Here is a 15,411-nt window from a genome sequence, read left to right as displayed (position 1 = left end):
TTCTGTTGGGTGAGCTCCAGGGAGATAGATTCAGTTCTCATGGACAACAAGGAGGGAGGATCAGTCAATAGGCCACCCATTCTGGATGGTACTAACTATGACTATTGGAAAGTGCGTATGACTGCATTTCTCAAGTCAATTGACAGCAAGACTTGGAAAGCTATTGTCAAAGGCTGGAAGCATCCAACAAAGGAATCAACTGAAGGAAGCTCCGGTGCAACCACTGAGAAACCAGAGGAAGAATGGACAAAGGAAGAAGATGAAGCTGCTATGGGAAACTCTAAAGCCTTGAATGCGATCTTTAATGGTGTTGACAAAAACATGTTCAGACTCATCAACACATGTACTGTTGCAAAGGAAGCCTGGGATATTCTGAAGACTGCACATGAAGGAACTGCTAGAGTGAGGATGTCTAGACTTCAAATGCTTACCACTCAGTTTGAAAACTTGAGGATGACAGAAGAAGAGACAATTTCAGAGTTTCATATGCGTGTACGTGATCTGGCCAACTCATCCTTTGCCTTGGGAGAACCTATGTCTGATGAAAAACTGGTAAGAAAAATTCTGAGATCTCTGCCCAAGAAGTTTGCTATGAAGGTCACTGCAATTGAGGAAGCTCAAGACATTGGAAGCATGAAGGTAGATGAACTTATTGGATCTTTGCAAACGTTTGAGTTGACTTTTGACAAGACTGAGAAGAAGAATAAGAGCATTGCTTTTGTGTCAAACACTGATGAGGATGATGATCTTGAGTGTGATAGTGGAAATCTCTCTGAAGCTCTGGCTCTTCTTGGAAGGAAGTTCAACAGAGCCTTAAGAAAGATTGATAAGAAATCGAAGACTAATGTCCAGGACATGAGGTTCGACAACCCAAGATCTGCAAATTTTCAAAGGAAGGCAAGAGAAGATGAGAAGTCTGGTCAGACTAAAGGAGTACAGTGTCATGAATGTGAAGGATATGGTCACATCAGAACAGAGTGTGCTACCTATCTGAAAAAGCAGAAGAAAGGCATGGTGGTGACATGGTCAGATGAAGACACTGATGAGGAAGATGAGATTACTGCCAACAAAGTTACAGCCTTCTCTGGAACAATTGATGAATCTGATTCTAGTGATGAGGAAATAACTGATGAAGAATTGGCTGAAACCTATAGGTTACTACATAACAAGTGGAAGGAAGCATGTGAGCATGTGAGAGAGCAAGAAAGCGAGATAAAGCAATTAACTACTCAAAATGAGAAGCTATGTGAGATTGGCAGGAAACTAAAAGATGAACTCAATGACTGGAAGTCAAAGCTTGAAGATATTGATACTCTTGAAAAGGTGAAACTCATGAAGATTAATGCTGAGTTGGAAGATGAAATAGCTTCTTTGAAAAACAAGCTTGAAACCACACACAAATCCCTTAGGATGCTGAATAATGGTTCAGATATGCTTGATGAGATTCTCAAGGAAACACGCAAACAAGGGAGAAGCTTGAAGGGTATTGGTTTTGATTACAAGACTGCTAACAAGGAAGGTCATAAGAGTCCAAAGAAATTTGTGAGTGCTGTAAAACAATCTGAGTTCAATAAGCCAATCATCAAACTGATGTCAGATCCGATGTCTCAGCATGTGCCTCAACATGTGACTACTCAGTACAGAAATGTTAGAAGTGCTCCTTGGAGATGTCACTACTGTGGAAGAAATGGTCATATAAGGCCTTACTGTTTCAAGTTGTATGGTTATCCTCAAATATCAAGTCTGCCAAGAAGCTCTGAGAACACTCAAGTGAAAAGAAGATGGATACCCAAGGGTGAAGTCTCAAGTCTGATTGCTCACACTTCTTTTAGAGTCTCATCAAGGGAAGATTGGTATTTTGATAGTGGTTTCTCGAGACATATGACAGGAGACAAGAGCTATTTGGAAAACATCAGGGGACACACCAGCAGCTATGTCACCTTTGGAGATGGAGCTAAAGGAAAAATCAAAGGAATTGGTAGGCTTGTGGGTTATGAATCACCTAATCTAACTGATGTGTTGCTTGTGAAAGGACTGACAGCCAATCTAATCAGCATAAGCCAACTCTGTGATAAAGGACTTGATGTGAAATTTAGCAAAACAGAATGTGTTGTCACTAAAGATGATGAAGAAGTAGTAATGAGGGGGGTCAGATCCAAGGATAATTGCTACATGTGGATCTCAGAAGAGAAGTCTCATTTCTCAAGATGCTTGTTATCAAAGGAAGATGAGTTAAATCTCTGGCATCAAAGACTGGGCCATCTTAATCTCAAGAGTATGCAGAAAGTCATCACTGAAGAAGCTATCAGAGGACTGCCTAAGCTAAAGCTTGGTGAAGGAAGAGTGTGTGGTGAATGTCAGATAGGCAAACAAACCAAGATGTCACACAAGATGCTCCAGCATCAGACTACAACAAAGTTACTTGAGCTCTTACACATGGATCTCATGGGCCCTATGCAGGTTGAAAGTCTAGGAGGAAAGAGGTATGTATTTGTTTGTGTTGATGACTTTTCTAGGTACACCTGGGTGGACTTCATCAGAGAAAAATCTGACACATTTGAGATCTTCAAGAATCTTTGTCTAAAACTTCAAAATGAAAAGGGCAGTGCCATTGTAAGGATTAGGAGTGATCATGGTAAGGAATTTGAAAACTCCAAGTTCTCTGAGTTCTGTGGATCAGAAGGTATAAGTCATGAGTTCTCTGCACCAATCACACCACAACAAAATGGTGTAGTTGAGAGGAAGAATAGGACACTGCAGGAATCAGCTAGAGTAATGCTACATGCTAAGAAGATTCCCTATCAGTTCTGGGGTGAAGCCATGAATACTTCTTGCTATATACATAACAGAGTCACAATTAGAGCAGGAACATCAGCTACTCAGTATGAATTATGGAAGGGAAGAAAACCTACAGTAAAGTATTTTCATGTGTTTGGAAGTAAGTGTTATGTACTTGCTGATCGAGAACAAAGAAGAAAGCTAGATCCTAAGAGTGATGTGGGCTTATTCATGGGATATTCTACTAATAGTAGTGCTTACAGGGTGTATAATCTTCGCACAAAGACCATGATGGAATCATTCAATGTGATTGTAGATGATCAGCCAAGTGAAGCACAGGAAAATGTGTTGGTAGAAGATGAAGATGTTACTGAAGGTGCAGATGTGCCAGCAGATGACCTGAACATCGAGCCTGAATCATGCGAAACTGTTCAAGATGATAAGATGGCTACTTCTAACAAAGCTCCCTCAATTAGGATTCAGAAGATACATCCACAAGAAAACATCATAGGTGATCTTCATGAAGGAGTCATTACTAGATCCAGAAACTTCATTGCTCATGCTTGCTTCATATCCAAACTGGAACCCAAAAATGTCAATGAGGCTTTGACTGATGAATACTGGATTAATGCAATGCAAGAAGAACTGGACCAGTTCAGAAGTGCTGATGATAGAAAAAGTACATCAGGAGGATGTTTCTTTCTTGGAAATAACCTGATCTCATGGTTTAGCAAAAAGCAGAATTGTGTTTCCTTATCTACAGCAGAAGCTGAATACATTGCAGCAGGAAGTAGTTGTACCCAGTTAATGTGGATGAAACAAATGCTCAAGGAATATGATGTTGAACAGGATGCCATGGCATTGTACTGTGACAATCTCAGTGCTATTAATATTTCCAAAAATCCAATTCAGCATAGCAGGACTAAACACATTGACATTCGACATCATTTTATCCGAGATTTAGTTGAAGACAAGATAATCACTTTGGAGCATGTGACTACTGAGAAGCAGTTGGCTGATATTTTCACAAAACCCCTTGATGCATGCACATTTGAGAAGTTAAGAGGAAGTCTTGGAATTTGCTTAAGTGAAAGCCTATAGCAATCAGCGCACAAAATGATGTTAACGGCTAGTTTTCATTTAAACATCATTAACTGCCGTTGTGATGTCAGCAGAGAAGTTACCATCTCTTCAAGCAACTGCCCTATAACTACCTATCTCAACGGGCATTTTGTCTTCACCTATCATTCTCTTGTGTTTCTGTTTACAAGAATCTCTGTGTTTCTCTCCATTGTTCTCTGTTTGCCTTGTTCTGTCTCGATTACTTTCACAATGTCTCAATCCTCAGGAAAGAATGATTCCGGAGATGCCAAGGCTGTCACGAACAAGTATGGTGTGCGATTCATGGGTCTGAAAAGTGGGTCCTCAGAAACCACTTCATCCAAGAATGAGAAACCACTATCCTACTCAAGGAAGAAAGGGCGAACACCAACAAGGAAGTTGTACAAATCAAAGGCTCCTGAAGAGGATTCCACTCCTGTCATTCTTGAAGATGTTCCCTCTGACGAAGAAGAACCCTTTCATGATGCTCCTGCAAGTATCAACGAAGAAGAAACCTCAATGGGTTCCGATCACAATGATGGGCCCGATGTTGAGGCATCTGCACCACAGGACGTTGATGTCTCTCTTGAAACCCCAATTTCTGAAAATCCTGATGTTGAGGATGTGATTGCAGAAGAAGTCATTCCCACTGCAACTGCTGTGTCTCCTTCATCTTCCAAGAAGGGTGTATCCTCTGAGGAAACCCATTCTGATATTCCCAGTCAAGTCCCTGTTCAGACCATCTCTGATGATGATGGTTCTGATGATGATGATGATGTTCCTATGACAGCAACCTTTTCTGAAAGTGTTGCTGCAAGATTGAAAAGAAAAAGAAGGGCCTCTGTGTCTGAAACCCCTTCGTCAGCCCCACAAAAGAAGACAAAATCCACTCCTGCCACTTACAAGTCAAGGCAAGTGGATGTGAAAGGTAAAGGTAAGGAAAAGGTTGTGAAGAGTAAGGGGAGAGAAAGAAGAAAGCTCCTGTTGTGATTTCTGAGTCTGAGTCAGATGTTGAAGCAGATGTCCCAGACATCATGCCTGCTGAGAAGAAGAAGTTTGCTGGAAGACGCATTCCAAAGAATGTACCTGCAGCCCCTCTTGACAATGTCTTTTTTCACTCTGAAGAAAATGTTTTGAAGTGGAAATATGTCTATCAAAGGAGATTTGCTCTTGAAAGAGAGGTTGGGCCTGATGTGATAGAATGCAAGGAGGTTATGGTCCTGATTGAGAAGGCTGGGCTGACAAAGATTGTTCTCCAAGTTGGGAGATGCTATGAGAAGCTGGTGAAGGAATTTGTGGTGAATTTGTCTGTGGAAGTAGGACTTCCTGAAAGTGCGGAGTACAAGAAAGTGTATGTAAGGGAAAAATGTGTGAAATTTTCCCCTGAAGTGATCAATAAAGCACTTGGTAGAAGTGTTGCTGTTGTGACTGCTGAAGAACCATCCTTGGATGTGATTGCCAAGGAATTGACTGTTGGCCTAGTTCAGAAATGGCCCAAGAAGAAGCTCTTGCCCACTGGGAATCTGAGTGTGAAATATGCAATCCTCAATAGGATTGGGGCTGTGAATTGGGTGCCTACCCAACATACTTCTGCCATCTCTACCATCCTTGCCAGGTTAATTTACAAGATTGGTACTATGGCTCCTATTGATTTTGGTACTTTTGTTTTTGAACAGACCTTAAAGCATGCAGAAACATGTGCTGTGAAGTTGCCTGTGTCTTTTCCTTCTCTTATCACATAGATCATTCTGCAGCAGCATCCCAGGATTGTTAGGGATGATGAAGAGGCTATGCCTAAGGGTGCTCCAATCACTTTGGATCATCGCCTGTTTTCTGGGCCACATGTCCCAGACATTGCTGTGCCATCCAACAGGACATTTGCCTCTGCTTCAGTGAATAAGTCTAGCAGAAGGGCAATCATTGATGAATTGCAGGCTGTTTCTAAGGCTCTTCAGGAGACCATCATTGTGAGTTCTGCTAGGAAAATCAAGGTGGATGAGCTGTTGTTGAAGTTGCAAGAGGAAGAAGCTCAGGAAGGTGAAGCAATTGCTGCAAATGCTGCTGATACAAATCCTGCTGAGGAGGAAGGATCTGAAGAGAGTGGTGAAGAAACTGAGGGGGAGGAATCTAGTTCTGATGATTAGATCTTGTTGCATTTTCTGCTGTTTGTGTTTGTTTTTATTGTTTGACTGTATTTTGGACACCCTTTGCAAATTTGTGCTAAAAAGGGGGAGTAGTTAGTGTTTGTTGCTATGGTCTGTACTAATCTGATCTGATCTGAAGACTACACTCAAGAACTCAAGGTGATTAGTTATGTACTGTCTGTTTCTGTTGAAGACAAGTTATGTTGATTGTTCTCCAAGTTGTTGCTACTGCTAGTTAGCGTCTGATGTTACTTGTTACTAGTTGCCTACTAGTTATTCTGCCATTGTGTGCATCAAGAAGTTATCATTGGTGTGCTAGGTGTTTGTGTGTTGTGGGCTGCACCATTTGAGGGGGAGTTCCGCTGCTAAGGGGGAGGTTTGTGTATCTTCTCAGTTACTCAAGATGTTCAAGTTGTTTTAGACAAAATTTGGCAAAGGGGGAGATTGTTGTCACTTTTGGTTGTCTTGCATTTTGTCCAAAACAACCTAATGTCGAAGCAGATGCTGTGACATCTGCCTTTGTGTAGCACAGGACATCGGTCCTTGACCTGAAGTGTTGTTGTGTGCCCTGGAAATCCGGAAGTATATTAATTGTGGATATTTACGGATTAAGTAGCTGTATCTTGGCTATTTAATGTGGGCTGGTTTATTTGTTGAAGCAATCTTTGATTGGAGATTTGTTTCTATTGTATTAATGGTGATTCTATTGTGAACGCAATCTACATTAAGGGAGATTGCATTCTGATTTGTTGGACCTGTTGCTTCAGCCCATGCAAAAACCCTAGTGCCGCCACTACTGCTGCTGAAGCCTATAAATATGAAGACCTAAAACGTGAAGATGTACCGAAGCTTTGAGAGAAGAATATCAAGTGTTTTAGGATTGTTATTTGTGAGTTGTTCTTTGTCCTTGTGTTCTTTGTGAACTAACCTTGCTCATTGATTCTATAAGGCAAGGTTATGTTCTGTGTTCTTGAGTGATATAACTCTGATTGTTATTGTTCTTACCAATCACTGTGGCAGTGATTGAGAGAAAGTGAGAGGGGCTCTCATACTTAGGTCGATACACTAAGTAGAAAAACACTGGGTAGATTAGGAAAAGAACTATGAACTGTGGTGTTCATGAGTGTCTGTAGTTCCTATATCTTGAGATAGTGGATTTCCTTTCTTTGGGTGCAAACCCTCCAGACGTAGGTGAAGTTTCACCGAACTGGGTTACCAACTTTGGTGTTGTGCTTTGTGTTCTTTAGATTATTGTTGTTTACTGTTGTTCAGTTGTTGAGGCAATTGCCTAAGCATCGCGTAGGACATTTGCCATACGGGAACCAGAATTTCAATTGGCATCAGAGCAGGCACCCTGATCTGTTGGGTGAGCTCCAGGGAGATAGATTCAGTTCTCATGGACAACAAGGAGGGAGGATCAGTCAATAGGCCACCCATTCTGGATGGTACTAACTATGACTATTGGAAAGTGCGTATGACTGCATTTCTCAAGTCAATTGACAGCAAGACTTGGAAAGCTATTGTCAAAGGCTGGAAGCATCCAACAAAGGAATCAACTGAAGGAAGCTCCGGTGCAACCACTGAGAAACCAGAGGAAGAATGGACAAAGGAAGAAGATGAAGCTGCTATGGGAAACTCTAAAGCCTTGAATGCGATCTTTAATGGTGTTGACAAAAACATGTTCAGACTCATCAACACATGTACTGTTGCAAAGGAAGCCTGGGATATTCTGAAGACTGCACATGAAGGAACTGCTAGAGTGAGGATGTCTAGACTTCAAATGCTTACCACTCAGTTTGAAAACTTGAGGATGACAGAAGAAGAGACAATTTCAGAGTTTCATATGCGTGTACGTGATCTGGCCAACTCATCCTTTGCCTTGGGAGAACCTATGTCTGATGAAAAACTGGTAAGAAAAATTCTGAGATCTCTGCCCAAGAAGTTTGCTATGAAGGTCACTGCAATTGAGGAAGCTCAAGACATTGGAAGCATGAAGGTAGATGAACTTATTGGATCTTTGCAAACGTTTGAGTTGACTTTTGACAAGACTGAGAAGAAGAATAAGAGCATTGCTTTTGTGTCAAATACTGATGAGGATGATGATCTTGAGTGTGATAGTGGAAATCTCTCTGAAGCTCTGGCTCTTCTTGGAAGGAAGTTCAACAGAGCCTTAAGAAAGATTGATAAGAAATCGAAGACTAATGTCCAGGACATGAGGTTCGACAACCCAAGATCTGCAAATTTTCAAAGGAAGGCAAGAGAAGATGAGAAGTCTGGTCAGACTAAAGGAGTACAGTGTCATGAATGTGAAGGATATGGTCACATCAGAACAGAGTGTGCTACCTATCTGAAAAAGCAGAAGAAAGGCATGGTGGTGACATGGTCAGATGAAGACACTGATGAGGAAGATGAGATTACTGCCAACAAAGTTACAGCCTTCTCTGGAACAATTGATGAATCTGATTCTAGTGATGAGGAAATAACTGATGAAGAATTGGCTGAAACCTACAGGTTACTACATAACAAGTGGAAGGAAGCATGTGAGCATGTGAGAGAGCAAGAAAGCGAGATAAAGCAATTAACTACTCAAAATGAGAAGCTATGTGAGATTGGCAGGAAACTAAAAGATGAACTCAATGACTGGAAGTCAAAGCTTGAAGATATTGATACTCTTGAAAAGGTGAAACTCATGAAGATTAATGCTGAGTTGGAAGATGAAATAGCTTCTTTGAAAAACAAGCTTGAAACCACACACAAATCCCTTAGGATGCTGAATAATGGTTCAGATATGCTTGATGAGATTCTCAAGGAAACAAGCAAACAAGGGAGAAGCTTGAAGGGTATTGGTTTTGATTACAAGACTGCTAACAAGGAAGGTCATAAGAGTCCAAAGAAATTTGTGAGTGCTGTAAAACAATCTGAGTTCAATAAGCCAATCATCAAACTGATGTCAGATCCGATGTCTCAGCATGTGCCTCAACATGTGACTACTCAGTACAGAAATGTTAGAAGTGCTCCTTGGAGATGTCACTACTGTGGAAGAAATGGTCATATAAGGCCTTACTGTTTCAAGTTGTATGGTTATCCTCAAATATCAAGTCTGCCAAGAAGCTCTGAGAACACTCAAGTGAAAAGAAGATGGATACCCAAGGGTGAAGTCTCAAGTCTGATTGCTCACACTTCTTTTAGAGCCTCATCAAGGGAAGATGGTATTTTGATAGTGGTTGCTCGAGACATATGACAGGAGACAAGAGCTATTTGGAAAACATCAGGGGACACACCAGCAGCTATGTCACCTTTGGAGATGGAGCTAAAGGAAAAATCAAAGGAATTGGTAGGCTTGTGGGTTATGAATCACCTAATCTAACTGATGTGTTGCTTGTGAAAGGACTGACAGCCAATCTAATCAGCATAAGCCAACTCTGTGATAAAGGACTTGATGTGAAATTTAGCAAAACAGAATGTGTTGTCACTAAAGATGATGAAGAAGTAGTAATGAGGGGGGTCAGATCCAAGGATAATTGCTACATGTGGATCTCAGAAGAGAAGTCTCATTTCTCAAGATGCTTGTTATCAAAGGAAGATGAGTTAAATCTCTGGCATCAAAGACTGGGCCATCTTAATCTCAAGAGTATGCAGAAAGTCATCACTGAAGAAGCTATCAGAGGACTGCCTAAGCTAAAGCTTGGTGAAGGAAGAGTGTGTGGTGAATGTCAGATAGGCAAACAAACCAAGATGTCACACAAGATGCTCCAGCATCAGACTACAACAAAGTTACTTGAGCTCTTACACATGGATCTCATGGGCCCTATGCAGGTTGAAAGTCTAGGAGGAAAGAGGTATGTATTTGTTTGTGTTGATGACTTTTCTAGGTACACCTGGGTGGACTTCATCAGAGAAAAATCTGACACATTTGAGATCTTCAAGAATCTTTGTCTAAAACTTCAAAATGAAAAGGGCAGTGCCATTGTAAGGATTAGGAGTGATCATGGTAAGGAATTTGAAAACTCCAAGTTCTCTGAGTTCTGTGGATCAGAAGGTATAAGTCATGAGTTCTCTGCACCAATCACACCACAACAAAATGGTGTAGTTGAGAGGAAGAATAGGACACTGCAGGAATCAGCTAGAGTAATGCTACATGCTAAGAAGATTCCCTATCAGTTCTGGGGTGAAGCCATGAATACTTCTTGCTATATACATAACAGAGTCACAATTAGAGCAGGAACATCAGCTACTCAGTATGAATTATGGAAGGGAAGAAAACCTACAGTAAAGTATTTTCATGTGTTTGGAAGTAAGTGTTATGTACTTGCTGATCGAGAACAAAGAAGAAAGCTAGATCCTAAGAGTGATGTGGGCTTATTCATGGGATATTCTACTAATAGTAGTGCTTACAGGGTGTATAATCTTCGCACAAAGACCATGATGGAATCATTCAATGTGATTGTAGATGATCAGCCAAGTGAAGCACAGGAAAATGTGTTGGTAGAAGATGAAGATGTTACTGAAGGTGCAGATGTGCCAGCAGATGACCTGAACATCGAGCCTGAATCATGTGAAACTGTTCAAGATGATAAGATGGCTACTTCTAACAAAGCTCCCTCAATTAGGATTCAGAAGATACATCCACAAGAAAACATCATAGGTGATCTTCATGAAGGAGTCATTACTAGATCCAGAAACTTCATTGCTCATGCTTGCTTCATATCCAAACTGGAACCCAAAAATGTCAATGAGGCTTTGACTGATGAATACTGGATTAATGCAATGCAAGAAGAACTGGACCAGTTCAGAAGTGCTGATGATAGAAAAAGTACATCAGGAGGATGTTTCTTTCTTGGAAATAACCTGATCTCATGGTTTAGCAAAAAGCAGAATTGTGTTTCCTTATCTACAGCAGAAGCTGAATACATTGCAGCAGGAAGTAGTTGTACCCAGTTAATGTGGATGAAACAAATGCTCAAGGAATATGATGTTGAACAGGATGCCATGGCATTGTACTGTGACAATCTCAGTGCTATTAATATTTCCAAAAATCCAATTCAGCATAGCAGGACTAAACACATTGACATTCGACATCATTTTATCCGGGATTTAGTTGAAGACAAGATAATCACTTTGGAGCATGTGACTACTGAGAAGCAGTTGGCTGATATTTTCACAAAACCCCTTGATGCATGCACATTTGAGAAGTTAAGAGGAAGTCTTGGAATTTGCTTAAGTGAAAGCCTATAGCAATCAGCGCACAAAATGATGTTAACGGCTAGTTTTCATTTAAACATCATTAACTGCCGTTGTGATGTCAGCAGAGAAGTTACCATCTCTTCAAGCAACTGCCCTATAACTACCTATCTCAACGGGCATTTTGTCTTCACCTATCATTCTCTTGTGTTTCTGTTTACAAGAATCTCTGTGTTTCTCTCCATTGTTCTCTGTTTGCCTTGTTCTGTCTCGATTACTTTCACAATGTCTCAGTCCTCAGGAAAGAATGATTCCGGAGATGCCAAGGCTGTGTCACCAACAAGTATGGTGTGCGATTCATGGGTCTGAAAAGTGGGTCCTCAGAAACCACTTCATCCAAGAATGAGAAACCACTATCCTACTCAAGGAAGAAAGGGCGAACACCAACAAGGAAGTTGTACAAATCAAAGGCTCCTGAAGAGGATTCCACTCCTGTCATTCTTGAAGATGTTCCCTCTGACGAAGAAGAACCCTTTCATGATGCTCCTGCAAGTATCAACGAAGAAGAAACCTCAATGGGTTCCGATCACAATGATGGGCCCGATGTTGAGGCATCTGCACCACAGGACGTTGATGTCTCTCTTGAAACCCCAATTTCTGAAAATCCTGATGTTGAGGATGTGATTGCAGAAGAAGTCATTCCCACTGCAACTGCTGTGTCTCCTTCATCTTCCAAGAAGGGTGTATCCTCTGAGGAAACCCATTCTGATATTCCCAGTCAAGTCCCTGTTCAGACCATCTCTGATGATGATGGTTCTGATGATGATGATGATGTTCCTATGACAGCAACCTTTTCTGAAAGTGTTGCTGCAAGATTGAAAAGAAAAAGAAGGGCCTCTGTGTCTGAAACCCCTTCGTCAGCCCCACAAAAGAAGACAAAATCCACTCCTGCCACTTACAAGTCAAGGCAAGTGGATGTGAAAGGTAAAGGTAAGGAAAAGGTTGTGAAGAGTAAGGGGAGAGAAAGAAGAAAGCTCCTGTTGTGATTTCTGAGTCTGAGTCAGATGTTGAAGCAGATGTCCCAGACATCGTGCCTGCTGAGAAGAAGAAGTTTGCTGGAAGACGCATTCCAAAGAATGTACCTGCAGCCCCTCTTGACAATGTCTCTTTTCACTCTGAAGAAAATGTTTTGAAGTGGAAATATGTCTATCAAAGGAGATTTGCTCTTGAAAGAGAGGTTGGGCCTGATGTGATAGAATGCAAGGAGGTTATGGTCCTGATTGAGAAGGCTGGGCTGACAAAGATTGTTCTCCAAGTTGGGAGATGCTATGAGAAGCTGGTGAAGGAATTTGTGGTGAATTTGTCTGTGGAAGTAGGACTTCCTGAAAGTGCGGAGTACAAGAAAGTGTATGTAAGGGAAAAATGTGTGAAATTTTCCCCTGAAGTGATCAATAAAGCACTTGGTAGAAGTGTTGCTGTTGTGACTGCTGAAGAACCATCCTTGGATGTGATTGCCAAGGAATTGACTGTTGGCCTAGTTCAGAAATGGCCCAAGAAGAAGCTCTTGCCCACTGGGAATCTGAGTGTGAAATATGCAATCCTCAATAGGATTGGGGCTGTGAATTGGGTGCCTACCCAACATACTTCTGCCATCTCTACCATCCTTGCCAGGTTAATTTACAAGATTGGTACTATGGCTCCTATTGATTTTGGTACTTTTGTTTTTGAACAGACCTTAAAGCATGCAGAAACATGTGCTGTGAAGTTGCCTGTGTCTTTTCCTTCTCTTATCACATAGATCATTCTGCAGCAGCATCCCAGGATTGTTAGGGATGATGAAGAGGCTATGCCTAAGGGTGCTCCAATCACTTTAGATCATCGCCTGTTTTCTGGGCCACATGTCCCAGACATTGCTGTGCCATCCAGCAGGACATTTGCCTCTGCTTCAGTGAATAAGTCTAGCAGAAGGGCAATCATTGATGAATTGCAGGCTGTTTCTAAGGCTCTTCAGAAGACCATCATTGTGAGTTCTGCTAGGAAAATCAAGGTGGATGAGCTGTTGTTGAAGTTGCAAGAGGAAGAAGCTCAGGAAGGTGAAGCAATTGCTGCAAATGCTGCTGATACAAATCCTGCTGAGGAGGAAGGATCTGAAGAGAGTGGTGAAGAAACTGAGGGGGAGGAATCTAGTTCTGATGATTAGATCTTGTTGCATTTTATGCTGTTTGTGTTTGTTTTTATTGTTTGACTGTATTTTGGACACCCTTTGCAAATTTGTGCAAAAAAGGGGGAGTAGTTAGTGTTTGTTGCTATGGTCTGTACTAATCTGATCTGATCTGAAGACTACACTCAAGAACTCAAGGTGATTAGTTATGTACTGTCTGTTTCTGTTGAAGACAAGTTATGTTGATTGTTCTCCAAGTTGTTGCTACTGCTAGTTAGCGTCTGATGTTACTTGTTACTAGTTGCCTACTAGTTATTCTGCCATTGTGTGCATCAAGAAGTTATCATTGGTGTGCTAGGTGTTTGTGTGTTGTGGGCTGCACCATTTGAGGGGGAGTTCCGCTGCTAAGGGGGAGGTTTGTGTATCTTCTCAGTTACTCAAGATGTTCAAGTTGTTTTAGACAAAATTTGACAAAGGGGGAGATTGTTGTCACTTTTGGTTGTCTTGCATTTTGTCCAAAACAACCTGATGTCGAAGCAGATGCTGTGACATCTGCCTTTGTGTAGCACAGGACATCGGTCCTTGACCTGAAGTGTTGTTGTGTGCCCTGGAAATCCGGAAGTATATTAATTGTGGATATTTACGGATTAAGTAGCTGTATCTTGGCTATTTAATGTGGGCTGGTTTATTTGTTGAAGCAATCTTTGATTGGAGATTTGTTTCTATTGTATTAATGGTGATTCTATTGTGAACGCAATCTACATTAAGGGAGATTGCATTCTGATTTGTTGGACCTGTTGCTTCAGCCCATGCAAAAACCCTAGTGCCGCCACTACTGCTGCTGAAGCCTATAAATATGAAGACCTAAAACGTGAAGATGTACCGAAGCTTTGAGAGAAGAATATCAAGTGTTTTAGGATTGTTATTTGTGAGTTGTTCTTTGTCCTTGTGTTCTTTGTGAACTAACCTTGCTCATTGATTCTATAAGGCAAGGTTATGTTCTGTGTTCTTGAGTGATATAACTCTGATTGTTATTGTTCTTACCAATCACTGTGGCAGTGATTGAGAGAAAGTGAGAGGGGCTCTCATACTTAGGTCGATACACTAAGTAGAAAAACACTGGGTAGATTAGGAAAAGAACTATGAACTGTGGTGTTCATGAGTGTCTGTAGTTCCTATATCTTGAGATAGTGGATTTCCTTTCTTTGGGTGCAAACCCTCCAGACGTAGGTGAAGTTTCACCGAACTGGGTTACCAACTTTGGTGTTGTGCTTTGTGTTCTTTAGATTATTGTTGTTTACTGTTGTTCAGTTGTTGAGGCAATTGCCTAAGCATCGCGTAGGACATTTGCCATACGGGAACCAGAATTTCAATTGGCATCAGAGCAGGCACCCTGTTCTGTTGGGTGAGCTCCAGGGAGATAGATTCAGTTCTCATGGACAACAAGGAGGGAGGATCAGTCAATAGGCCACCCATTCTGGATGGTACTAACTATGACTATTGGAAAGTGCGTATGACTGCATTTCTCAAGTCAATTGACAGCAAGACTTGGAAAGCTATTGTCAAAGGCTGGAAGCATCCAACAAAGGAATCAACTGAAGGAAGCTCCGGTGCAACCACTGAGAAACCAGAGGAAGAATGGACAAAGGAAGAAGATGAAGCTGCTATGGGAAACTCTAAAGCCTTGAATGCGATCTTTAATGGTGTTGACAAAAACATGTTCAGACTCATCAACACATGTACTGTTGCAAAGGAAGCCTGGGATATTCTGAAGACTGCACATGAAGGAACTGCTAGAGTGAGGATGTCTAGACTTCAAATGCTTACCACTCAGTTTGAAAACTTGAGGATGACAGAAGAAGAGACAATTTCAGAGTTTCATATGCGTGTACGTGATCTGGCCAACTCATCCTTTGCCTTGGGAGAACCTATGTCTGATGAAAAACTGGTAAGAAAAATTCTGAGATCTCTGCCCAAGAAGTTTGCTATGAAGGTCACTGCAATTGAGGAAGCTCAAGACATTGGAAGCATGAAGGTAGATGAACT

The 15,411-nt window shown here is 41.4% G+C and overlaps 3 protein-coding genes across 3 annotated transcripts; all 3 read left to right on the top strand.

The window, feature by feature from the left end:
• Positions 1-270: 270 nt before the first annotated feature.
• On the top strand, positions 271-3,879 carry LOC130737016 (uncharacterized). The gene is made up of 4 exons (XM_057588787.1): positions 271-668; positions 762-919; positions 1,031-2,683; positions 2,867-3,879. Exons 1-4 carry the CDS (start codon positions 271-273, stop codon positions 3,877-3,879), a joined length of 3,222 nt encoding a protein of 1,073 aa, XP_057444770.1.
• A 231-nt stretch (positions 3,880-4,110) lies between these two features.
• LOC130737015 (uncharacterized) lies at positions 4,111-5,621 on the top strand. Its single transcript, XM_057588786.1, has 2 exons — positions 4,111-4,813; positions 4,900-5,621. Exons 1-2 carry the CDS (start codon positions 4,111-4,113, stop codon positions 5,619-5,621), a joined length of 1,425 nt encoding a protein of 474 aa, XP_057444769.1.
• Positions 5,622-11,563: 5,942 nt separating this feature from the next.
• LOC130737014 (uncharacterized) lies at positions 11,564-13,002 on the top strand. Its single transcript, XM_057588785.1, has 2 exons — positions 11,564-12,194; positions 12,281-13,002. The coding sequence occupies exons 1-2, from the start codon at positions 11,564-11,566 to the stop codon at positions 13,000-13,002; spliced, it is 1,353 nt and encodes a 450-aa protein (XP_057444768.1).
• The last annotated feature ends 2,409 nt before the right edge of the window (positions 13,003-15,411 follow it).

This window comes from Lotus japonicus, chromosome 2, assembly GCF_012489685.1.
Source record: "Lotus japonicus ecotype B-129 chromosome 2, LjGifu_v1.2".
Lineage (NCBI taxonomy): Eukaryota > Viridiplantae > Streptophyta > Magnoliopsida > Fabales > Fabaceae > Lotus > Lotus japonicus.
Note: the sequence above shows the minus strand (reverse complement) of the source record. Positions and strands in the feature narration are given on the sequence as shown.

Excerpts from the sequence above, each read along its gene's own strand:
- LOC130737015 (XM_057588786.1), top strand. The coding sequence starts at position 4,111 with ATGTCTCAATCCTCAGGAAAGAATGATTCCGGAGATGCCAAGGCTGTC. Across the intron at positions 4,814-4,899 it reads AGTGGATGTGAAAGGTAAAG|ATGTCCCAGACATCATGCCT; the intron begins GTAAGGAAAAGG and ends ATGTTGAAGCAG.
- LOC130737014 (XM_057588785.1), top strand. The coding sequence starts at position 11,564 with ATGGGTCTGAAAAGTGGGTCCTCAGAAACCACTTCATCCAAGAATGAG. Across the intron at positions 12,195-12,280 it reads AGTGGATGTGAAAGGTAAAG|ATGTCCCAGACATCGTGCCT; the intron begins GTAAGGAAAAGG and ends ATGTTGAAGCAG.
- LOC130737016 (XM_057588787.1), top strand. The coding sequence starts at position 271 with ATGGGAAACTCTAAAGCCTTGAATGCGATCTTTAATGGTGTTGACAAA. Across the intron at positions 920-1,030 it reads AAGAGAAGATGAGAAGTCTG|ATGAAGACACTGATGAGGAA; the intron begins GTCAGACTAAAG and ends TGACATGGTCAG. Across the intron at positions 2,684-2,866 it reads TGAGTTCTGTGGATCAGAAG|GAACATCAGCTACTCAGTAT; the intron begins GTATAAGTCATG and ends CAATTAGAGCAG.